At 35.4% G+C, this 22,521-nt stretch overlaps 1 protein-coding gene across 5 annotated transcripts in view; it reads right to left on the minus strand.

The window, feature by feature from the left end:
• Nucleotides 1-440: 440 nt before the first annotated feature.
• LOC141397052 (ras-related protein Rap-2b) overlaps nt 441-22,521 on the minus strand; it is a 232,473-nt gene continuing 210,392 nt past the window's right edge. For 4 of the 5 annotated variants that reach the window (XM_073972886.1, XM_073972883.1, XM_073972887.1 and 1 more), the window contains 2 exons: nt 1,244-1,336; nt 456-963 (listed from right to left, as the gene is read on the minus strand). In XM_073972886.1, coding sequence (XP_073828987.1) covers nt 670-963; nt 1,244-1,336 — 387 coding nt within the window. In that variant the 3' untranslated portion in view covers nt 456-669. Of the gene's footprint in view, nt 964-1,243; nt 1,337-22,521 lie in introns of all 5 variants that reach the window. The other variant, XM_073972884.1, reaches the window with a different exon arrangement.

Raw genomic sequence — 22,521 nt, forward strand, 5'->3', positions numbered from 1 at the left:
AATTTAATTATACCCTGCATAATATGGTGGAGGGTATAAAAATTGGGAATTAAAAGCAATTTATGAAATATAAGAGATCTACGTGAGGTTAAAAACTACTCTCTAGATAGAATAACCATAGGGCTCGTATATATAAAAGACCCGAAAGTATATCTGCTATAAATTAAATATCTCATAAAGATCATCTACGAATATGCATAGGGCCTTATTGAGTGAGGTCTTCTGGATATAAGGGAACAATATGAGTTCTTCTCTTCATAGGAGATCTCTATAAAGTTTTCTTAAACTAGACCCCATAAGGCCTCTCAGGCATAGAATAAGTTTAGGTCTTTATATAAAACACCAAGTTGACTCTATGTGTTCCTATTTAAATTGTCATCGCTGTACCTTGTTCATTTGATAAATGTACTTAAAATGTATACAAAGTTTGTAACCATGTATGTATGTATCTCTGTATTTATATATGGATGGATGTATGCTTTTGCAAGTATCTAAAGGATTTTGTATCCGTTTTGTAAACACTTTAGTTGATGTTGTTGTTACTGTTCTTGTTGGTTTAATTTACTTTGATTGCTGTTGTTAATGCTGGTTGGGTAGCATTTGTTGTTGCTGTGGCTGCAGCTGCTTTTGTTGTGGTTGTTGTTGCTATTTTCGATTTTGTTGACATTTTTAGGAAATTGTACAGGAATTACGTTTGCTACCCAAACTGCGTTCCTGTATTCGCTGCAAATGTTGCAATTGGGCTGCCGTTGGTGCATGAGCCGCAGCTGCACCACCATAGGCGGATGATGATGACGATGACGAGGCTGGATGGTTGTGATGATGTGACGATGGATGATTATGATGTGTCGGTGTACCAGGACCATTATTGCCCACTTGTTGTGGTAACGATTGACGGCGTCGCCGCAGTGCTGGACTTAAATTGTACGTGATTTTCGCCTGTGATAATAGCTCTTTGAAGACCTAGTTGGAAAACAATGTTGGTGGAATATTGAAAAAAAAAAACAATCGTTAGACATGTATTTGTTTGTATATTTTATAAAATAATAATCTCCAAGGTCTATATAAGGCCGGACAGTGAGCCCAGGTGCCTATTAAGTTTGCTGTCAAATTACATTATTGTCATTTAAAATACAAATAAACTCAAATTACAGTAATGTAAAATTGTCAAAAGTAGTCGAAGTGGACGACTTGATGTAGACCTTGTTAATCTCATAGTTCTATGTTGCCAATGGTTACTTACTTGAGTGATATTTTCATTTCTTGCCGCTGACACTTCAGCGAATCCATTTTCCCAGTCTACTGTTACAACCGATTCTGTGGTAGCATATTCAACCTGCAATAATAAAGAGGAGAGAAGAGGGGAGAAATTGGTTTATGATGTTTAACAACCCGACATGATAAAGCTGTTATAGTTTAACAACACATTATATCATAAGTGAATATGAAGATATGTGCTTATGATATTTATGTATGTACATAAGTCACAGGCACGTATGTATCTATACTATGTCCATATTGTTGACTTACTTGTAGGGTATTAAAATGAAGAATGAATGAATAATAACACTATGCAACACTGAAAATGCAAACATTTCTTTTAAAAAGAAAATATTGAGTCTACAAAAACCATAGTAGGGTTTTGCCCTGTCAGATCCAGTTCGGATTTTATGGCCTCATCTTAACCGGGCTAAAACTACAGTTTTTTGCATTTATCGGGATTTTATCTCAGAAACGATTAGGAATTTGGTCTTTGGCAACATTGTAGCCCTAAACTAGTAGAACTTTTCTTTTATACAGACCACGTAAGAAAAACTTCATATAGGGCATCAAAATCGATAAAATATAGAATATTTTGCATAGTTGCTGAAATTTTGGTTAGTATCAGCTAAACTATTGGTAGTTGAATCAAGTAACCCTTCGTAAAAATCTTCCAAACAAAGTTCTCAGCAATTCTTCAGAACATTCTGAAGCTCTAAAATGCTTACTTCATGTTGCGTCAGCGGTATTTTGCATCATATCTTTTACAACACGTATTTCAAACACAGTTCACACCAACAGTTTATTCTCGCATTTCGGATTTCACCACATTATTGGCATATTTATTAAATCGTCGTTGAAAAATATACTGAAAGCAACGTAATAGAATATTTTTCCAAAAGAAAGCATTCAGAAAAAATAACGGTTTTGTAGATATGGTGCGAAATGTACACAAATTGTGGAAATTTTCGATATTTTTAAAAATTTGAGGCAATAGATGTAATTTTTCGAGTTCATTATTTTTCCTAATATTTTATTCTTGCCCTTATCTATAAATTTGCTTCGGAGGTCACATAGGTTTCAGAAATATAGCCCGGAATTGCTTTTAAATGTCAATATTTAACAATGTTTAGATGGGGCCATAAAATCCAAGCTGGATCTGACACAACAAAACCCAACTAGGGTTTCTGTCGTTTGGGTCTGCATTTTCAAAAAATCCTAAGCTTAAATTGTTTGCACAATATTACCTTAAAAATGTTGCACAGTGTTATTAAAGAAGGAATATTAAACGTTTTTATACCCTCTGCATTTATGCTAACAATTTCATACGGGAAAAATCTGCCTGACCGATTCGGTCCAAAATTTGTCTTTCGTAATATTTTGTCCAAACTAAGTTTAAGTTCGAAGATGGGTTATATCGGTCCACTCCACTATAGGTAAATTGGCCTGGTTTTGAGGCAAAAATTATTAGCGGTGGACTTATGGGCTTTTTATACATTTTTAATGCTTTATACTTCGTGCGGATTTATTATACCTTCCACCATAATATGGAGGGTATAATTAAATTTGTCATTCCGTTTGTAACACATCGAAATAATCATCGGAGACCCTATAAAGTATATATATTCTTGATCTAAGTCGATATAACCATGTCCATCTGTCTGTTTGTCCGTCCATCCGTCTGTTGAAATCAAGATACAGCTCGCAATTTTTAAGATAGAGCTTTGAAATTTGGTATAGAAGTTTCTTTTACTCCTAGGATGATTGGTATTGCAAATGGGTTACATCAGTCCACGTTTTGATATAGCCCCCATAGAACAGTACCACCCGATTTTCGGTATTTTGAAGGGTTTAGCTTCATTATCATACCGAAATGGCTGATATTTGGTATTAAGTGTTCGTTGGTAGTATAACACTTTCCCCCAGAATCTTGTTGGTATGGGTCCTTCATATAGCGCCCATAGAACGGTACCTCCCGATGTTCGGTATTTTGAAGGTTGTGGTCTTAATATTACTCCAAAATGGCTGAAATTTGGTATTTAGTCTTTGTTGGAGGAATAAAACTTTCCCTCAGAATTTGTTTGGGACAGGTCCCCGCCTTAAAATAGCCCCCATAGAAGGTACCTCCCTATTTTCGGTATTTTGAAGGTTGTGGCGACAATTATCCATCGAAATGGCTGAAATTTGGTATTTAGTCTTCGTTGGGGGTATAAACCTGTCCATATGAAATTTGTCGGTATAGGTCCTCGCCTTCATATAGCCCCCATAGAACGGTTTGAATGTTGTGGCCGCAATAATCCACCGAAATTACTGAAATTTGGTATTTAGTCTTCGTTTGGGGTATAAAACATTCCATATGAAATTTGTCGGTATAGGTCCACGCCTTCATATAGCCCCCATAGAACGGTACCTCCCGATGTTCGGTGTTTTGAAGGTTGTGACGTCAATATTCCACCGAAATGACTGAAATTTGTTATTTAGTCTTCCATGGGGTTATAAATATTCCAGAAGTGAATTATCAGTATAGGTCTACGTCTTTCTTTATCCGCCATAAAAGCGTACCACTTGATTTTCGGTATTTTCAAGGTTTTTTTCTTACCGAATTATAGGACATTTGGTATTTAGTCTTCTTCAAGTCTACAAACTTTCCGTCAGAAATTTATAGGTATAGATCGACGTTTTGATATAGGCCCCATAGAACAGTACCTCCCGAATTTCCGTATTTTAAAGGTTAGTCACATTGTTTTACCGAAATTGCTGAAATTTGGTATTTAGTCTTCTTCATAAACAAAAGGAAACTAATTCGTCCATTTTACTTCAATACAAATTCCGGTGGAGGGTATAAAAAGTTTGGGCCGGCCGAACTTAACGCCTTTCTTACTTGTTAATGCTTTATATTTCGTGCGGAGTCATTTTTTTATCTCCACCAAAATATGGAGGGTATAATAAAATTTGTCATTCCATTTGTAAGACATCGAAAGATTCATCGGAGACCTTATAAAGTATATATATTCTTGATCAGGGTAAAATTCTATGTCCGTCTGTCCGTCCGTCTGTTAAAATCAAGATACAGCTCGCAATTTTTAAGATATAGCTTTGTAATTTGTTATAGAAGTTTCTATTACTCCTAGGATGTTTGGTATTGCAAATAAGCTATATCGGTCCATGATTTGATATAGCTCCCATATAACGATACCGCCCGATTTTCGGTATTTTGAAGGTTTTAGGTTCATTACCACACCGAAATGGCTGGAATTTGCTACTTAGTCTTCGTTGGGTTTATAAAACTTTCCTCCAGAAAGTTGTCGTTATATGTTCACGGCTTCATATAGCCCCCATAGAAAGGCCCCTCCCGATTTTCGGTATTTTGATGATTGTGGCTTCAATATTCCTCCGAAATGGATGAAATTTGGTATTTAGTCTTTGTTGGAGGTATAAAACTTTTCCCCAGAATTTGTTTGGTACAGGTACGCCATCGGACGGATAGGGGAACCTACGCCCCTCAGTCTCCGGTAATCAGAGGGTGCTAAGAATCCCCGGAGGTGAAACCAAACTTAAGATAGGAACTTGGAATGTGAGAAGCCTTCATGAGCTTGGAAAACTAGACAACACCATAAGTGAATTGGAAAGACTACAAATTGATATCCTGGGTATCAGTGAAACGTGGTGGACGGAGAATGCAGAATTTAGTTCCCAGAACGCAAAAATTTATCATTCCGGATACAGAGAGGGAATTCACAGAAAGGACGTCTGTGTCACTGGATATGTTCCAATTTCTGATAGGGTGATGCTGATAAAAATATCTGCAAAACCAATAAACATGAACATAATACAAGTATATCCGCCCACATGCGATAGCAATAACGATGAATTGAAACAGTTTTATTACGACGTTGAAAAGTTATTAAAGATAACAAAACCACACGACATTACCATAATCCAGGGAGATTTTAATGCTAAAGTTGGACAAGAAGAAACACCCGGAATCACAGGAAAATTTGGCTTAAGACAACGGAATGAAAGAGGAGAACAACTGATACAATTCTGTCAAGAACACAGTTTTATGTTTGCTAATACAATGTTTCGCCTCCATCCCAGACGACTTTACACATGGAAATCGCCACAAGACAATAACAGAAACATTGTTAGAAACCAAATTGATGACATTTTAATAAATAAGCGATATTCCTCCTGCATAAATAAATGTTCTACGTACCCAGGAGTTGATGTCCCCTCGGACCATAACCTTCTGCTGTGCAAATTACAGATAAAGCTAACTACCATCCGAAAGAAACTACCAAAGAAAAATTAAACGATCCTTCCACTAAACAAACCATGAAAAATCACTTTAATGCAGAACAACACAATATTGATGGAGAAGATATCGAGAATTTATGGAACAATGTAAAAAACTCCATGAATACCATACCCAGCAATATCCTTGGAACTACAACATCTAAAAGAGAGGACACATGGATGACGGACGAGATACGCAAACTTCGCATAGAAAGGAGCAAACATAAGAATTCAAACTATGAACGATATTGGGGAATTAACCAAGAAATAAGAGTTGCAACTCGGACCGCAAAAAATGCGCAATTAATTAAACAGTGCTAGGAAATTGGAAGACTACAAATCCTACATGACGATTTCAATATCCACAAAAAGTTAAGAGAGGCATCTGGAATATTTTCAAAAAGATCGACTTCATTTATTTTCGATGAGAATAATACCGCAATATACGAAACCACAGAAAAGAAGAAACACTGGGAAAATTATATTAGAACTCTCTTTACAGACAACACAAGAACAGAAATAAATAACACAAAAAGAGAAACCAATTTTAGAGGAAGACGCATTACAAAAAGCGTATTAGATGTGGCCATAAATTCAATGAAAAAGAACAAGGCTACCGGACAGGATGAAGTCCCATCAGAATTATTTAAATTACTAGATGAAAGAAATACACAATTATTGTTAAAATTATACAACCAAATTTACGAAACAGGAAATCTACTTTTATTACGATTCCCAAGAAAAATAATGCAAAGACGTGCGGAGATTATAGATTACTAAGACTTATGAGCCATGCTTTAAAACTATTCTTAAAGGTAATACATACGCGTATATACCCAAAATGCGAAGCACACATGGGAAAAACGCAATTTGGTTTCAGGGAAGGTATGGGAACTCGAGAGGCCCTACTTAGTTTGAATTTACTCATACAAAACTGATAGAAATTTTGATTTCAATTGGACTAGAGGAAGGCGATATAAAATGCAACAGAAACCTGTACTGGCAATAGATAGATAGCCAACATTCAAATAGGTGGCGAGCTTACCGACGATGTTCCAATTTCAAAAGGAGTAAGATAGGGTTGTATACAATCCCCCTTCTATTTAATGTGTATTCCCAAAAAATATTTGAGGAGTCAATATTAAAATAAAATTCAATACGAGTACGTTGAACTCCAAAAGCCAACGCTAAGCATCGAACGTTGCTACTACTGGCTTTTGCTGATTCAACAAATACTAAATGTACCAATAAATGAATATACCTTTTACGGTATCAAGAAATTTTAGTCTTAAGAACACAACAAAGAAATAAAGTCTTTTTCGTTTCTTCATAAACGGAACAACAATTGTTTCCTTTATTTATGATTTACTCTAAAGAGTTAAATCTGTAACTGCACGACACGACTGTACATTGTTAGAACACATGGTGAATATTTCTTTAAAGAAAATGTATTTTTAGTTCAAATCGTATGCTTTTTTGGGTTTAATATTTCCTTCACCAAACAAAAAATTAAAAAAAAATATTGTTTCTGCAAGGAGGGCACCTTCAAAAAAAGTGATATGACTCAAAAAACGCAAAAAATCGCAACTTGGTATATTATGTAGTTGATTCAGAGTCCTTTGCTGAAGATATTCCCGGGGCACTATGGTCTCAAATCAAAATTTTCTGGCCAAAACTATTTCAACGTCCATTTTGTATTGAAATTAATTATTATTTATAGTAAATGTGTAAAAACAGCAACTCTTACGTTTTATCAACCAAACTGACCAAAAACTGTCAAAATTTATTGAACAGGGTGGTCCCATTGTATGGGGTCTAAACAAAAACATTGACCTATGTTAATAATTTTTGGGTACGAAGGATTCATACCTTCCAAGAGGTCGAAATACCAAATTTCAGCCGAATCGGTCATAAAGTGTCGCTAAAATCCACAAAATATCTGAAATCGGACGATTTCCCTTAAACTTCATATTTTTTTTTTTTGAAAATAGATCAATTTTTTGTCATAGCTCCCACATAGCTATGATGATGGCAGCTACTCCTGCTCTGATAAAATTGACTGAATTAACCCTAGGAACTGACATACATGTGTATATCATGAATGATCGTAACAAATTTAGTTAGGATATGGCTAGTTACTTCGATTTCAAGGGTTAATTCAGTCAATTTTATCAGAGCAGGAGTAGCTGCCATCATTAGAGTGTTTAGGACCATGCCAAAACCATGGATGTTAGGACTCGTATGTCAGAGATATATTCACTGGACAATAGCCGTAGGCTATCCCCGCATTTTCACATGCAATATCAGGAACCTATGACTTATCCAGATGACGTTATTTTAGTTTATAGTACTAAAATACGTAATTTTTCAAAGTCCGATGTGGGTTATCAATATTTTGCCTATATATATTCACCATAATTATTTCAAATACAGTTTGAATCGAGCACACATAATCTTCTTAAAGAATTTATTATGAAAAAACGTCAATAAAATATATTTTGTGACCGCAGATAATGAAAATGTGAATAAAAAAGATAGAATATGGTCCTAAATCATATATAAAAAGCGAAAGCTTCTGGAGATGTTAAATATTATAGCTACAAATTTCTCTTGTTCAGAGACTCATAATGAAATTTGATTTAGAACATTTCTTCTTTTGACACAACCCCCAAAAAGTCAGATATTTTAGGAGTTTTTGGCTCAGTATGGATTAATTTTGATTAAGAGTATAAAAGTGTAACAAATAATTTCTACCTATAATATCTAGTTTTGTAACGTCATATTCTTAACAAAGTATTTTACTCAGATATCTAGTTTGTTCTAGGACTTACAATGAAATTTTGAGTAGAATATTTTTTCTTTTAACACTTTTCGTCTAGAACTAAATTTCATGTTACTTTCATGCATCAACTCGAAAAAGAACAAAACAAATTTATTCAAAAATATTTGGGTGTTTTGTTGGCAAACTTGATGTATATATTTTCTTGATATATATTGTAAATACATATTTCATTTATTTGGCGACTTATATTGAAATTTGATGGAGATTATTTTTGTTTTTGACGTTTTCTATCTAGAATGAAGTTTTGTGGGACAAAACTTAATAAACTCAGATAAAGTACAACATTAACCCTAAAACCTGATTTTACTTTTGGCAGATTTCTGGCGTTTAGGTACGATTTTGGTGTTTTCGGGGACCTATAGTAAAATTTTATGACAAATAATTTTGTAGAATATTTCGATCTGATACAATCACATTTTAAAGGAGTTTTTAAACGTTTTTGAAAAAGAGACCAAAAAGACCTCTTTAGTGACTCGCATGAGGGTTAATTTTTTACATAAAAAGATACCCCGTATTGTTGTCAGTAATATTGTTAAAGATACTTTATACCTAAAATGCAAGGATTTCAAGGAATCTGATGTCGACTATTTCAAAATCTGTAGAAATGGGCGGAACTTGCCACGCCTATTTAGGTTACTTCCCGACGTAAACTTTCAAAACGCCGATACACGTGTCTTCTTTTTTTCGGTCCTCTTTCATAATCTGGTCGAATTATCTTGTAATTATTTTTTGTGTTGTACAGTTTTATTTTCGGTTAATTTGAAGTGTTTTTATTATTATGCGCAAAAACAAAGTCTATAACATAAAACTATAATTTTGTTAATAGATTGTATCCTATATGACGATTTTTTCTGCTGTAACAAACATTTTAAAGAAAATTATTTCTTAAAACAGAAAGTACACACCGCCACTATTCCACTGAATATCATATCTATGTATTTGATTATTACCAAACTCTTACAAATTGCGTTTAAACACTGCTCTGAGTTTTAATCTTTTTTTAAATTTTGATTTTAACTTCGAATTATACCGCGAGTCTTGAATATTTTTGAAAACAAATTGCACATCCATAAAATTTGACACGTTCTTTCTTCGAATCAAATTAGAAAAGTCGCGTTATTAAAAGTGCAAAAATCGATTTTTGCCCAAAAACCTGTCCAAATTACCTATGGTGCACTCCTTCCCTTACCTCCCCCACAAAAGTTCAAACACATCGTGAAATTTCTACCAGACTTAGATTAGGTTCCAATATGGACTTAATCGATCCAATCCTTCGGGTACTTCCCAGTCAAACTTTCGGAAAAGCTGTTGTATCAATCAAAAACTTTAAAAATACAGCAAATCAAGAGGTCCGCTTCTATGGGGATATAAGAAAACGTGGACCTATACTGATAATTCTCTTCTGGAATATCTACATATAACCCCATGGAAGACTAAATCACAAATTTCAGTCATTTCGGTGGGATATTGAGGTCACAACCCTCAGAATTACGAAAATCGGAAGGTACCGTTCTTTGGGGGCTATATCGAAACGTGGACGTATACCGACGAATTTCAGTCGGAAAGGTTTTTACCTCCAACGTAGCCTAAATACCAAATTTAAAAAATTTCAGTGGCTGATTTTGGGTATTTGATGGTTGTGGACACAAACCTTCAAAATACCGAAAAACGGGATGTACCGTTCTTTAAGGGCAATATGAAAATTTCAGGTGGAAATTTGTGTACGCCCAACGAAGACTAAGTACCAAATTTTAACCATTTCGGAGGAATATTGAGGCCACAACCTTCAAAATACCGGAAATCGGGAGGTACCGTTCTATGGGGGCTATGTGAAGACGTAGACCTATACCGACAAAATTCTAGGGGTAAGTTGTATACCCCAAATGAAGACTAAATGCCAAATTTCAAAATTTTCAGTGGAATATTGATGCCACAAACTTTAAAATACCGAAAATCGGGGGGTACCGTATTATGGGGGCTATATGAAGGCGTGGACCTGTACCGACAAATTTCATGTGGAAAGTTTTATACCCTAAATGAAGACTAAATACAAAATATCAACAATTTCGGTTGAATATTGATGCCACAAACTTCAAAATACCGAAAATCACGAGGTACCGTCCTATGGGGGCTATATGAAGGCGTGCACCTATACCGACAAAATTCTGGGGGAAAGTTTTATAACCCCAAGGAAGACTAAGCACCAACTTTCAGCCATTTCGATGTGATAATAAAGCTAAAACCTTCAAAAACCGAACATCGGGGGTTACCGTTCTATGGGGGCTGTATCAAAACGTGGACCTATATAGTACATTTGCAATACCCAACATCCTACGAGTAATAGAAACTTCTATATCAAATTAAAAAGCTCTATCTTAAAAGTTGCGAGCTGTATATTGATTTGAACAGACGGACGGATGGACGGACAGATGGACTTTGTTATATCGACTTAGAATTTTACCCTGATCAAGAATATACATACTTTATAGGGTCTCCGATGAATATTTCGATGTTTTACGGACAGAATGACAAATTTAATTATACCCTCCATATTGTGGTGGCGGTCAAAATTCATATTTTTAGGGTTTTTTTTACGTTTTCACCATTTTGCTTGGAAACCTCAAGGTCTATCGAAATAATACTCGAGAGTGAAAATTAGCAGTGAAAATTCTCTACAAGATTGATCTTAAAGGTATTTTCGTAGGTTTAACCATTTTTGAGATATAGAAGTTCAAATTGGGACAATGTACTGACTGTATACAATTATAAAAAAATGTCATGTAGGGTGCACTTTAATCAACTTTCAATAAAAACCGCTTACACCTGGGAAGTTTTTGCGGATTCTAAAATAGCCATGTTCATAGATGAGAAAAATTAAAAAAGAAGAAAACATCACTGGAGTGATTTCTAAATAAATCGCGGTCAAAGTTCATATTTTTAGGTTTTCTCGATTATGCTTGGAAGCGGCAAGTCGTATTGAAACGGGACTAAAGAAGATGTTGTAGCAGTAAATATCCTCTATTACTTGACTTGACTTGAAAATTTCTTGATCTTCTTGGGCAAAGAATATTATGTATTGGATTTTTTCTTGGTCTTTGCGTGTGTGAAAATCTTATCTAGGGAGGATATGCCAGATCTGAAATTACATTTGAATGGCAGAATTATTTCGTTAACAATTGGATCTAGGGTTTGTTCCGTTTGACATTGATGTAAAATTAGTTGACAGACATCAACGATTGTGACAAAGGCCAAGTCGCTTTTCCAAACAATGTTCTCCCCCCCTTTCTGCTGACAAAAATCTTATTTTACATATTTTTTTGATAGTTTATGTTTGTCAAAATCCCGCCAAGTCATTAAATTGAATTCGTTCCATTTCCATATTAAACGATTCATTTCATTGTTATGATCATTCGGAGTAAGTGTTCCTTTTGGCACTCAATCAAATAATGAATGTTGTGCTAAAAGAAAGAAAAGAAGTGTCAAAAAAAGTTTAAAAGTTCTTCAACATCTGGGTCATTTATTTTCTACACATTTCATTCCAACACATCAACAGCTTTTTTCGTTTTACATACATTTTATTCTTTTTTTGTGTGAAAGAAATACTCCAGCTTTTCAATTTATATTCTAATATATTTTTTTATAACCTAAAGAAATAACAAGAAAAAAAGTTTGTTGTGGAACGAGCAAATCAAGCAAGGATTACAATAGGTTGGCATTTATGCTGGTGGTAAATACAATATTTTCTTATTGCTTGTTGTTGTTTGTTGTCCTGTTGATGCTGTGCCTTCTACACATACTAATAAACTTTGTAAACTGGGTGGTGGTGATGGTGGAGAGGTGGAGAAGGAGATGTTGGAGGCGTAGCAGAAGAATTTGCATTTTTATTACAAGCCATTTTCGCTTGCAAACACATACACACGTTTAAACACTTGAAAAAACTCAGTTAACCTATGTACATATATATATTTTAGTTATGTGTGTCAAAGTAGTGGTGTCACAGTGCACAGTGGCCAATTTTTCGAAAAACCTGGCTAAAACTCTAAAAATGGATGGATTTTGAACTTATCTTGGGTACATATGTTTTTTGGGTCGCTGATTTCATTTTTCATATTATTAAAGGGGTCTTTTTGTTCCCTTCTCCTATAAAATGTGATCGTATCGGATCAAAATATTCTACATATTTGTTCAACATAAAATGTTACTATAGTACATCAAAACTCTATCTTTTATTTAAACTCCAGAAATATGTAAAAATCAAAGACGCATTTTAGGGTTAAGGTCGTTTATGCAAATTTTTTCCACAAATCATTATTTGAGAAGAATTATGTCAAAGACAAAAATGCTCTCCATTAAATTTCACTATAAGTGACCAAAGAAAGGAAATCTCTATTTGTATTACCTACCAAGGAAATATCAGTATCAATTTGCAAAAAAAGTAAAAACAAGTAAAAAAGCGTTAAGTTCGGCCGTGTCGAACTTGTATGTTGACAATTTTTGGTGGGCTAGAAAGTGGGAGGTACCGTTATATAGGGGTTAAAATAAAACATGGAAGTATGTTGATGGAGCCTCTAATGTCAAATAACTCCTAATTCGGTTAAAAATTATAGCTAAAATCCTCAAAATACGGAAAATCGGTACATAAAGTTAAATGTAGGCTATACAAAAACATAGACCTATGTTGAATATTTCTAGTGGATTGTGATCAGTTGGAACTTCAAATGTCATTAACAGCTAGTTCGGAGGTACCGCTATATGTGGGCAGAATTTTTGTTGGCTCTTAAATTTCAAATTACAGAAAGTTCGGCCAACAAATAAAGCTAAGGTACGGAAAATCGGGAGGTTTGTTTTGGGGCTATACCAAACCACGGTTAAGCATTTTAAGTAAAATCCTCAAAGTACCGAAAATCGGGAGGTACCGTTATATACGTGACCACTACAACCTTCACATGTCAAATTACAGCTAGTTCGGTTAAAAATTCAAACTAAAATTGCCAAATTACTGAAAATCGGGCGGTACCGTTATATGAGGTCTATTTCAAAACATGGACCTATGTCCACTAGTTTTGTTATAAAAGTTTATTGACACTTAAGAACCCTAAATGTCAAATTATAGCTAAATCGGTCTGAAAAAATAGCTAAAAACGTCAAAATACCGTAAATCGGGGGGTACCGTTATATGGGGGCTATACCAAAACATGGACCTATGTCCACAAGTTTTGTTATATAAGTTTATTGACACTTAAGAACCCTAAATGTCAAATTATAGCTGAATCGGTCTGAAAATGTAGCTAAACACGTCAAAATATCGTAAATCTGGCGGTACCGTTATATGGGGCCTCTACCTAAACATGGACCGATATAGCCCATCATAGAACTGCCTGCAAACAAAAGACACATTTTCCCAAAATTTCAGCGTTCTATCTCCATTTTTGTGGATGCTAGAGTGATTACCACAGGCGGACGGACGGACATGCGCAGATCGACTCAGAATTTTACCCTGATCAAGAATATATATACTTTATAGGGTCGCAAATGAGTATTTCAATGAGTTAAAAACGGAAAAACAAACTTAATATACCCTCCATACTATAGTGGAGGGTATAAAAAACAGTAAGGAAAGGGTCATAGTCGGGCGCGGCCGACTATATGATACCCTAAACCACTGTGAATATGTAAAATATAAGAGATACACAATTTTAACTGATTCCTATATAATATGGTAAACTTATTACTAGACAAAATTCAGTCCCACATTCCAAATTTCATCAAAATCGGACGTATATAGCGTGTTTGGTGCAGCAAATACGTCAAATCGGACGAAAATATATATGAGAGCTATATCCAAATCTGAACCGATTTCGATGTAATTTGGCACATTTATTTTTAGACTGAATTCAGTCAAAAATTCCAAATTTCATCAAATTCGGTCGTATATAGCGTGTTTGGTGCAGCAAATACATCAAATCGGACGAAAATATATATGAGAGCTATATCCAAATCTGAACCGATTTCGATGTAATTTGGCACATTTATTTTTAGACCGAATTCAGTCACACATTCCAGATTTAATCAAATTCGGTCGTATATAGCGTGTTTGGTGCAGCAAATACGTCAAATTGGCACATTTATTTTTAAACTAAATTCAGTCACACATTCCAGATTTAATAAAATTCGGTCGATTTCGATGTAATTTGGCACATTTATTTTTAGACCGAACTTAGACCAAATTTCATCAAAATCGGACGTATATATCGTGTTTGGTGCAGCAAATACCTCAAATCGGACGAAAATATATATGGGAGCTATATCCAAATCTGAACCGATTTCGATGTAATTTGGCACATTTATTTTTAGACCGAATTTAGTCACACATTCCAAATTTAATCGAAATTCGGTCGTTTATAGCGTGTTTGGTGCAGCAAATACGTCAAATCGGCCGAAAATATATGTGGGAGCTATATCCAAATCTGAACCGATTTTCACCAAAACCAATAGGAGTTTTCCCATGGCTACAAAAATTATATTACCCAATTTTCAGCTGAATCGGACAAAAAATAAGACCTGAACGTTGCGAACAAAAATATATGGACAGACGGACGGACATACAAAAATCGACTCAGAAAGTGATTATATGTACATATATCCCTAAAAGGAACTATGGGTCTATTTCGTTTCCTTTTGTATGTTACATACAAATGCACAAAGACATAATACACCTTACCACAGTGTGATGTAGGGTATAAAAACGAGAACAAATTGGGTGGCAAGTTTCCAAAATTTTTACACTAGCAGACCCCGGTCCGAGTTGCTGGCCCGTCGTAATGAGTTTTAATGACAACTTTTTATGGACTTTATGCTTGACAATTCAAAAAATAGGTATTTTCTATCTCACTTCTTCGGTACATTGTCAAAACGAGGACGATTTTAAATTTATAAACAGATTTTGTCTGTAACCTTTCTTTTCTCTTACGGACTGTGTCGGATTTTTCGCCCATTTATGCTGTTTAGGATTTATTAAACCGTTCATGTCACTTGTCTTTATCATAAAACGATCTAATTATAAAAGTTAAAAAAAATGGTTAAGTCGAATTCTCCCGCTTATTAAGACTTATGTACATATATGTTTTAGTTTTTCATGGCTGATCGACCGTTGAACCTCACCATTTAAGGAAATTTGTAAATATATCGTTTTTCTTGATCGGGACGCAACCACCGTCATCTCGAAAATTAATTTGCAAGCCGATGCACTCGTATGTTTAGCAAATGTAGCGATTATAAAATAATTCGTCTACAAATATATGTAGTATTTTGGACCACAGAACATCCCTGAACTGTTTCTGAAAATTGCATGAAATTAGTTTTTGTAGTTTTGGAAAATAATGTATTGAACAGTGTGGTTGTGGTCATCAGTTTTCATGATGTAACATATTTCAAAAAGTGGGCGCGGTGCCGTTTTTGGCTCCAAATAAGTACCTAGGGTACACACAACCACATTGCCTACGAAAATTTATACTGAAATCGATAAAATAAGTTTGGTTTATACACATACCACCCCAGCAAAAAGTTTGCCTCCAAAGAGGCAGTTAAATGTTATGTACAAGTGATCTGAAAGTGCATCAAATTATGCATTTTCACTCATGATTTTTACAAGAGCGTGACTACGGAAAGAGGCACTCCATTGCACTGCGTTTTAACTGACCCTTTGGCACTGCATTTTAACTGACCCTCTGGCACTGCATTTTAACTGACCCTTTGGCACTGCATTTTAACTAACCCTTTGGGGTAGAATAGGAGGCAGTCCAAATCACGTGTTTAGATACAGGCATTCTGCGGAAATTGTGCAAGCCATTACAAAATATGCCAGAACAAATAAAATGCATTATTTGTGTAAAACAAAAATATTAAGAACTTTATTACATTAACACAAATTATGAAAATTCTCCATTGAATTCAATCGCAAACATGTGTGTTTCCTCCGCTCTCCATTTGTTCCAAGCTGAACAGTTTTTGTTTCATTTGCTAAATGGGTTGTCTTCCCATCACCAGTTAAGATTTCGACATGTACTCCAACAGCACTCCATTCGGAAATTTTCTTCTCTTGAGTTACCGGAAAAATGTTCACAAATGAAATATTATTCAGTTTGTATTAACAAATGTTTGAAAATATTAACACGCTTATCTCTTATTGGAAAATTTATGTCGCTGCCTGTAGAGATGTAGAAACTGATTTATGTACATGTAGGGTTCTCTAACAACTGCGAATAATATGTAGCGAACGGAGTGCCTTTTTCACGACTCCGTTTGGACTGCATCCGGATGCTGTTAAATTGTGAGGAATTGGAGTGCCTTTTTCACGACTCCGCTGAACTGCATCCGGATGTTGTTAAAATGTGACAAGTGGATGTGATTCTTTGGATTGCATCCAAATGCAGTTAAAATGTGAGGACTGGAGTGCCTTTTTCACGACTCCGTTTGAACTGCATCAAGACATGCCGTGACAGAACTAGTTCACATTGCACTGCTTCCAATTTATTTTGCTGGGACCATTATTATAAGTCTTCTTTTGTTATATTTTGGATTTACCGAACAGATTTAAAGCGTCCAGATTAAACTAAAGTTATAAGTGATGATTGAATTTCAAAGAGGAGATTCTTGGCATTAACATTCAACCCAGCAAAAAGTTTGCCTTCAAAGAGGCAGTTAAATGATATGTACAAGTGATCTGGAAGTGCATAAAATTATGCATTTTCACTTATGATTTTTACAAGAGCGTGACTACTGAAAGAGGCACTCCATTGCACTGCATTTTAACTGACCCTTTGGCACTGCATTTTAACTGACCCTCTGGCACTGCATTTTAACTGACCCTTTGGCACTGCATTTTAACTGACCCTTTGGCACTGCATTTTAACTGACCCTTTGGCATTGCATTTTAACTAACCCTTTGGGGTAGAATAGGAGGCAGTCAAAAGCACGTGTTTTGATACAGGCATTCTGCGGAAATTGTGCAAGCCATTACAAAATATGCCAGAACAAATAAAATGCATTTATTATTTGTGTAAGAACTTTATTACATTAACACAAATTATGAAAATTCTCCATTGAATTCAATCGCAAACATGCGTGTTTCCTCCGCCCTCCATTTGTTCCAAGCTGAACTGTTTTTACTTCATTTGCTAAATGGGTTGTCTTCCCATCACCAGTTAAGATTTCGACATGTACTCCAACAGCACTCCATTCGGAAATTTTCTTCTCTTGAGTTACCGGAAAAATATTCACGAATTAAATATTATTTAGTTTGTATTGACAAATGTTTGGAAATGTTAACACGCTTATCTCTTTTTGGAAAATGTATGTCGCTGCCTGTAGAGATGTACAAACTGATTTATGTACATGTAGGGATCTCTAACAACTGCTAATAAAATGTAGCGAACGGAGTGCCTTTTTCACGACTCCGTTTGGGCTGCATCCGGATGCTGTTAAATTGTGAGGAATTGGAGCGCCTTTTTCACGACTCCGCTGAACTGCATCCGGATGTTGTTAAAATGTGACAAGTGGGTGTGATTCTATGGATTGCATCCAAATGCGGTTAAAATGTGAGGACTGGAGTGCCTTTTTCACGACTCCGGTTGAACTGCATCAAAACATGCCGTGACGGAAGTAGTCCACATTGCACTACATCCAATTTATTTTGCTGGGAATGTAAATATTATATTTTTAATGCCTCCAAATTGGTTTATTTTGCGTTTTCAAATCCATCAGATAGTAAAGGAACACATATAATAATGGCCCATAGCGTTTAAAAGAAAGGCGTGGGGAGGTACCCCACATCCTTCGAAATTCATAAAATATACATAACAACGGCAAACATTGAGCTTTTGCTGCTAATTTGATGGAAATCGGTTCAGTAGTATTGGAGATATAATAATTAAAAAAAACAGGCGTGGTCGGGTCTCTAGGTCCCAAGAAAGTACCTAGATTGGAGAGTAATCCATAAATTTTTAAACCGAAACATGAGTAATTTTTGCAAAATAGGGGAGGTCTCCCGCCCCTCTGGAATTCAATAAAATATGCAGACTGAATATTCCCTAACAATTTCAGGAAAATCGGTTCAGCAGTTTATGCAGAAAAAAATTAAATTGAAGAAAGTGGACGTTATCAAATTTTCTTTGCATAAAAACCTAAGTGAGGAACATGTAAAAAAATTATCCAACCGTTCTCAACTGATGCCATTACCAACGAACGACAATTGATTTTTATTCATATATTTATAGCGTTTTTAAAGAAATAGGGTACAGGCGAAGTACCCCGCCCCTACTATAGGTCCCAGAAAACATAAAAAATCGAAATTTTACCTGAACGCAGGAAGTGACCCTATACTATGTTCTGAAATTCTGAATCAAGAAAAAATTTCCATATATATAACTACAAGACAAAATATCTCATAGAAACAAAAAGTACAAATTTGTGCAGGATGTTTCGATGGAAATTGGTAAAAATACTCTTTCCTTTTTATGAAGTGATAGGGTGCAAAGTGCAACTCGATCTTACTCACAACTATTTTCATAATTTATGGTGAAAAGTGAAATTGACACAATTAAGAACGGTGTTAATTTAGGCCGGCCCGAACTTGTTATACCCTCCACCACGAGTTGTATTGCAGTAAAATGGAACAATTGTTTCCTTTCGTTTATGAAGAAGACTAAATACCAAATTTCAGCAAGTTCTGTAAAACAATGTGGCCAGCCTTTAAAATACCGAAATTTGGGAGATACGTTTCTATGGGGGCTATATCAAAATGTCGATATATACCTACAAATTTCCGGCGGAAAGTTTTAAGACTCAAAGAAGACTAAATACCAAATTTCCGATATTTCGGTAAAACCTTCAAAATACCGAAAACCAAGAGGTACGCTTCTATGGGGGATATAGGAACTCGCGGACCTATACTGATAATTTTCTTCTGGAATTTTTTTAACCCCATGGAAGACTAAATAACAAATGTAAGTCTTCCGGTGAGATATTGACGTCACAATCTTCAGAATTACGAAAATCGGGAGGTACCGTTCTGTGGGGGCTATATCGAAACGTGGACCTATACCGTCGAATTTCAGTCAGAAAGGCTTTTACCTCCAACAACAATCTTCAAAATACCGAAAATCGGGAGGTACTGTTCTATGGGGTTATATGAAGGCGTGGATATATACCGACAAATTTCTGGGAGAAAGTTCTATACCTCCAACCAAGACTAAATACCAAATGTCAGCCAACCTTCAAAATACCGCAAATAGGGAGATACCTTTATATGGAGGCTATACTAAGGCGTGGATATATACCGACAAATTTCATATCGAAAGTTGTATACCCCCAACGAAGACTTAATACCAAATTTTAGCCATTTATGAGGAATATTAATGCCACAACCTTCAAAACACCAAAAATCAGGAGGCACGTTCTATAGAGTCTGTATGAAGGTGTGGACCTATACTGGCAAATTTTCCGGGAAGTTTTATATCCCCAACGAAGATTAAGTACCAAATTTCAGCCATTTCGGTGTGATAATGAGGCTTAAATCTTCAAAATACCGAAAATCTGTCTGGCTGGCTGGTGCGCACTATAACTCTCGAACGGATGAACAGATTCGATCCAAAATTTGGCTTTCGTAATATTTTGTCCAAACTAAGTTTAAGATCGAAGATGAGTTATATCGGTCCACTCCTTCCGGTACCTCCCCCACAAAAGTTCGAAAATATTCGGAAAATTTGTGCTCAGGATAACTCTTGAAGGGAGTCTCCAATTTGGTCCATACTTTGCACATCGCGAAATTTTTACCAGACTTAGATGAGGTTCTAGTATGGACGCAATCAATCAACTCCTTCGGGTACCCCCTACACAACATTTGGGAAAAGTTCAGTTTAGAGCCTGCTCTCGAATCTCTTTGATTTTTGTTGTAACAACTTGTATTCACTGCCCCCCTCACGATGGTGCAAGTTTCGTCTGGGGCAAGTCCATACTTCCTGAGAAAATAGCCTGAAAGGTGCAAAAAAACCCTATGACACGGTGTGTAGTATTTGGAGCGCAAGATAACTCTCAAACGGATCAACCGATTTGGTCCAAAATTTGGCCGTCGTAATATTATCTCCAAACATAGTTTAAGTTCGAAGATAAGCCATATCGGTCCACTCCTTCGTGTACCTCCCCCTGAAAAGTTCAAAAATATTCGGAAAAATTGTTCGCACGATAACTCTTGAAGGGGGTGATCGATTTATTCCATATTGCACATATCCTAATATTTCTACCAGATATAGATCAGGTTCGAATGTGGCCTATATTAGTCCACTACTTCGGAAACCTATCACACAAAATTACGGGGAGGTTCACTTTAAGACCTGCTCTCGAATCATTTTGATTTTTGTTGAAGCGACTTGCTTTCGCTGCCTCAATTACGACTGTAAAAGTTTTTCAGGGGAAAGTCCATACTTCTTGAGAAAACAGCCCGAAAGGTGTAACAAACCTGTGGCACCATATGTAGTGACTGGAGAGCATCATAACGCTCGAACTGATCAACCGATTTAGTTAAAAATTTGGCCTTCGTCAATTTTGTCATAGTTTTAGTTCGAAGATGGGCAATACCGGTCAACAACTTCCCCCGAATATTTAAAAATGTCACTTGAATGGTATGCCCGATATCTCTTGAACAAATTTGGTCCATACTTTGGATCCCCTAATATTTTGTCCAAATTTAGTTTAACTGCTAAAATGGAGGTACCTTAGGGTACCTCCCCCACAAAAGTGCAACATTTGTGTGTAAGTGCAGTTTAAGGTCTGTTCGAAGATCCTTTGGAAGTGTACACCGATCGTTGTGGTTCTGTTTACAGCGATATTATATTTCCGTGGACAAGTCCATGCTTCGTGGCATACAGGTTCAAAAGTTATACGATGACTCAGTGACTAGTGGGCGCGATGTTTATCCAAAAGTTATGACTCCCAAAATGAGATCCACTTCTATAATGTCGGTCCATTCCTTTAAGTACCTCCTGCAACACTTTTGAATTTTAATATTAAGCCATATATTCGTCGGAAAGTTCAAAAAGGCCACAAAGTACTGAAAAGACCCTAAATACATTCGATCTGACCGTAGATGAAAGTTTCAATTCACATAGGATGAGGGTATAATCTCTGTCGAAAAAGCCGACTGATACTTTTTTATTTGTTTTTATTAATGTTAGGAACATTTTCAGTGAAATTTTATTTTATTTTATTTTATTTTATTTTATTTTATTTTATTTTATTTTATTTTATTTTATTTTATTTTATTTTATTCTATTTTATTTTATTTTATTAATAAACATGTGTAAGAATTAAACTGTTAAGAAATATAGTAATAATGTTATTTATTAATACCAAAAAACATTGTTTTGTTGAAAATTTTGTGAATATTTTGGTTTTGCAATAATTTATTTGACTAACTGTATGTATATTGTAGTTGTGTGTGTCAAAGTAGTGCTGTCACAGTGAAAATATTGACAGTTTTTTAAAACCCCATTGAAGGTTAATATCACTAAACATTTACCACATTGAACCACTGTATGTATGTTCCTCAGGACGCACCCACCCCGCAAAATTTCTTTGCAATTGCTATTCTTTTGAGTTTTTTTTTTGAAGCAATAAGTGTTTCGCCGTTTTTTGTGTGACATTTTTCGTGTCCCCTGTTTGAAACAGCTTTGTCTTTCCATCATCACCCTTCTAGGCGTCGTCTGTTGCTTTAACGCGTCTCTTTGTCACTGTTGCCACAGTTGTTGTTGGTGTTGTTATCCAATCAAATTCCGTCTGAAGTGAGGACTTTTTTCAATAAAATCAAATAATTTGATAGCTTGTCTAAATACAGCAACAATTTTTAATTTAACAAGCTTGACGAAGAACAAGAAGACGAAGAATAAGATGCAAAATATCTGAGATTTATTTTCAATATTAAACAAGTGTTTGACTATCGAAAAGTGTACTTGAGTAACATTTCCAGATGGACAATAGGCAATAAAAAAATTTGTATTTGTATTGAAGACACCCTTGAAATAATGTAAATAATAGCAAAATTAATATTTCAATATCATGGCTAAGTTGAT

Source organism: Musca autumnalis, unplaced genomic scaffold (assembly GCF_047663935.1).
Source record: "Musca autumnalis isolate F117 unplaced genomic scaffold, ASM4766393v1 scaffold_3, whole genome shotgun sequence".
NCBI lineage: Eukaryota > Metazoa > Arthropoda > Insecta > Diptera > Muscidae > Musca > Musca autumnalis.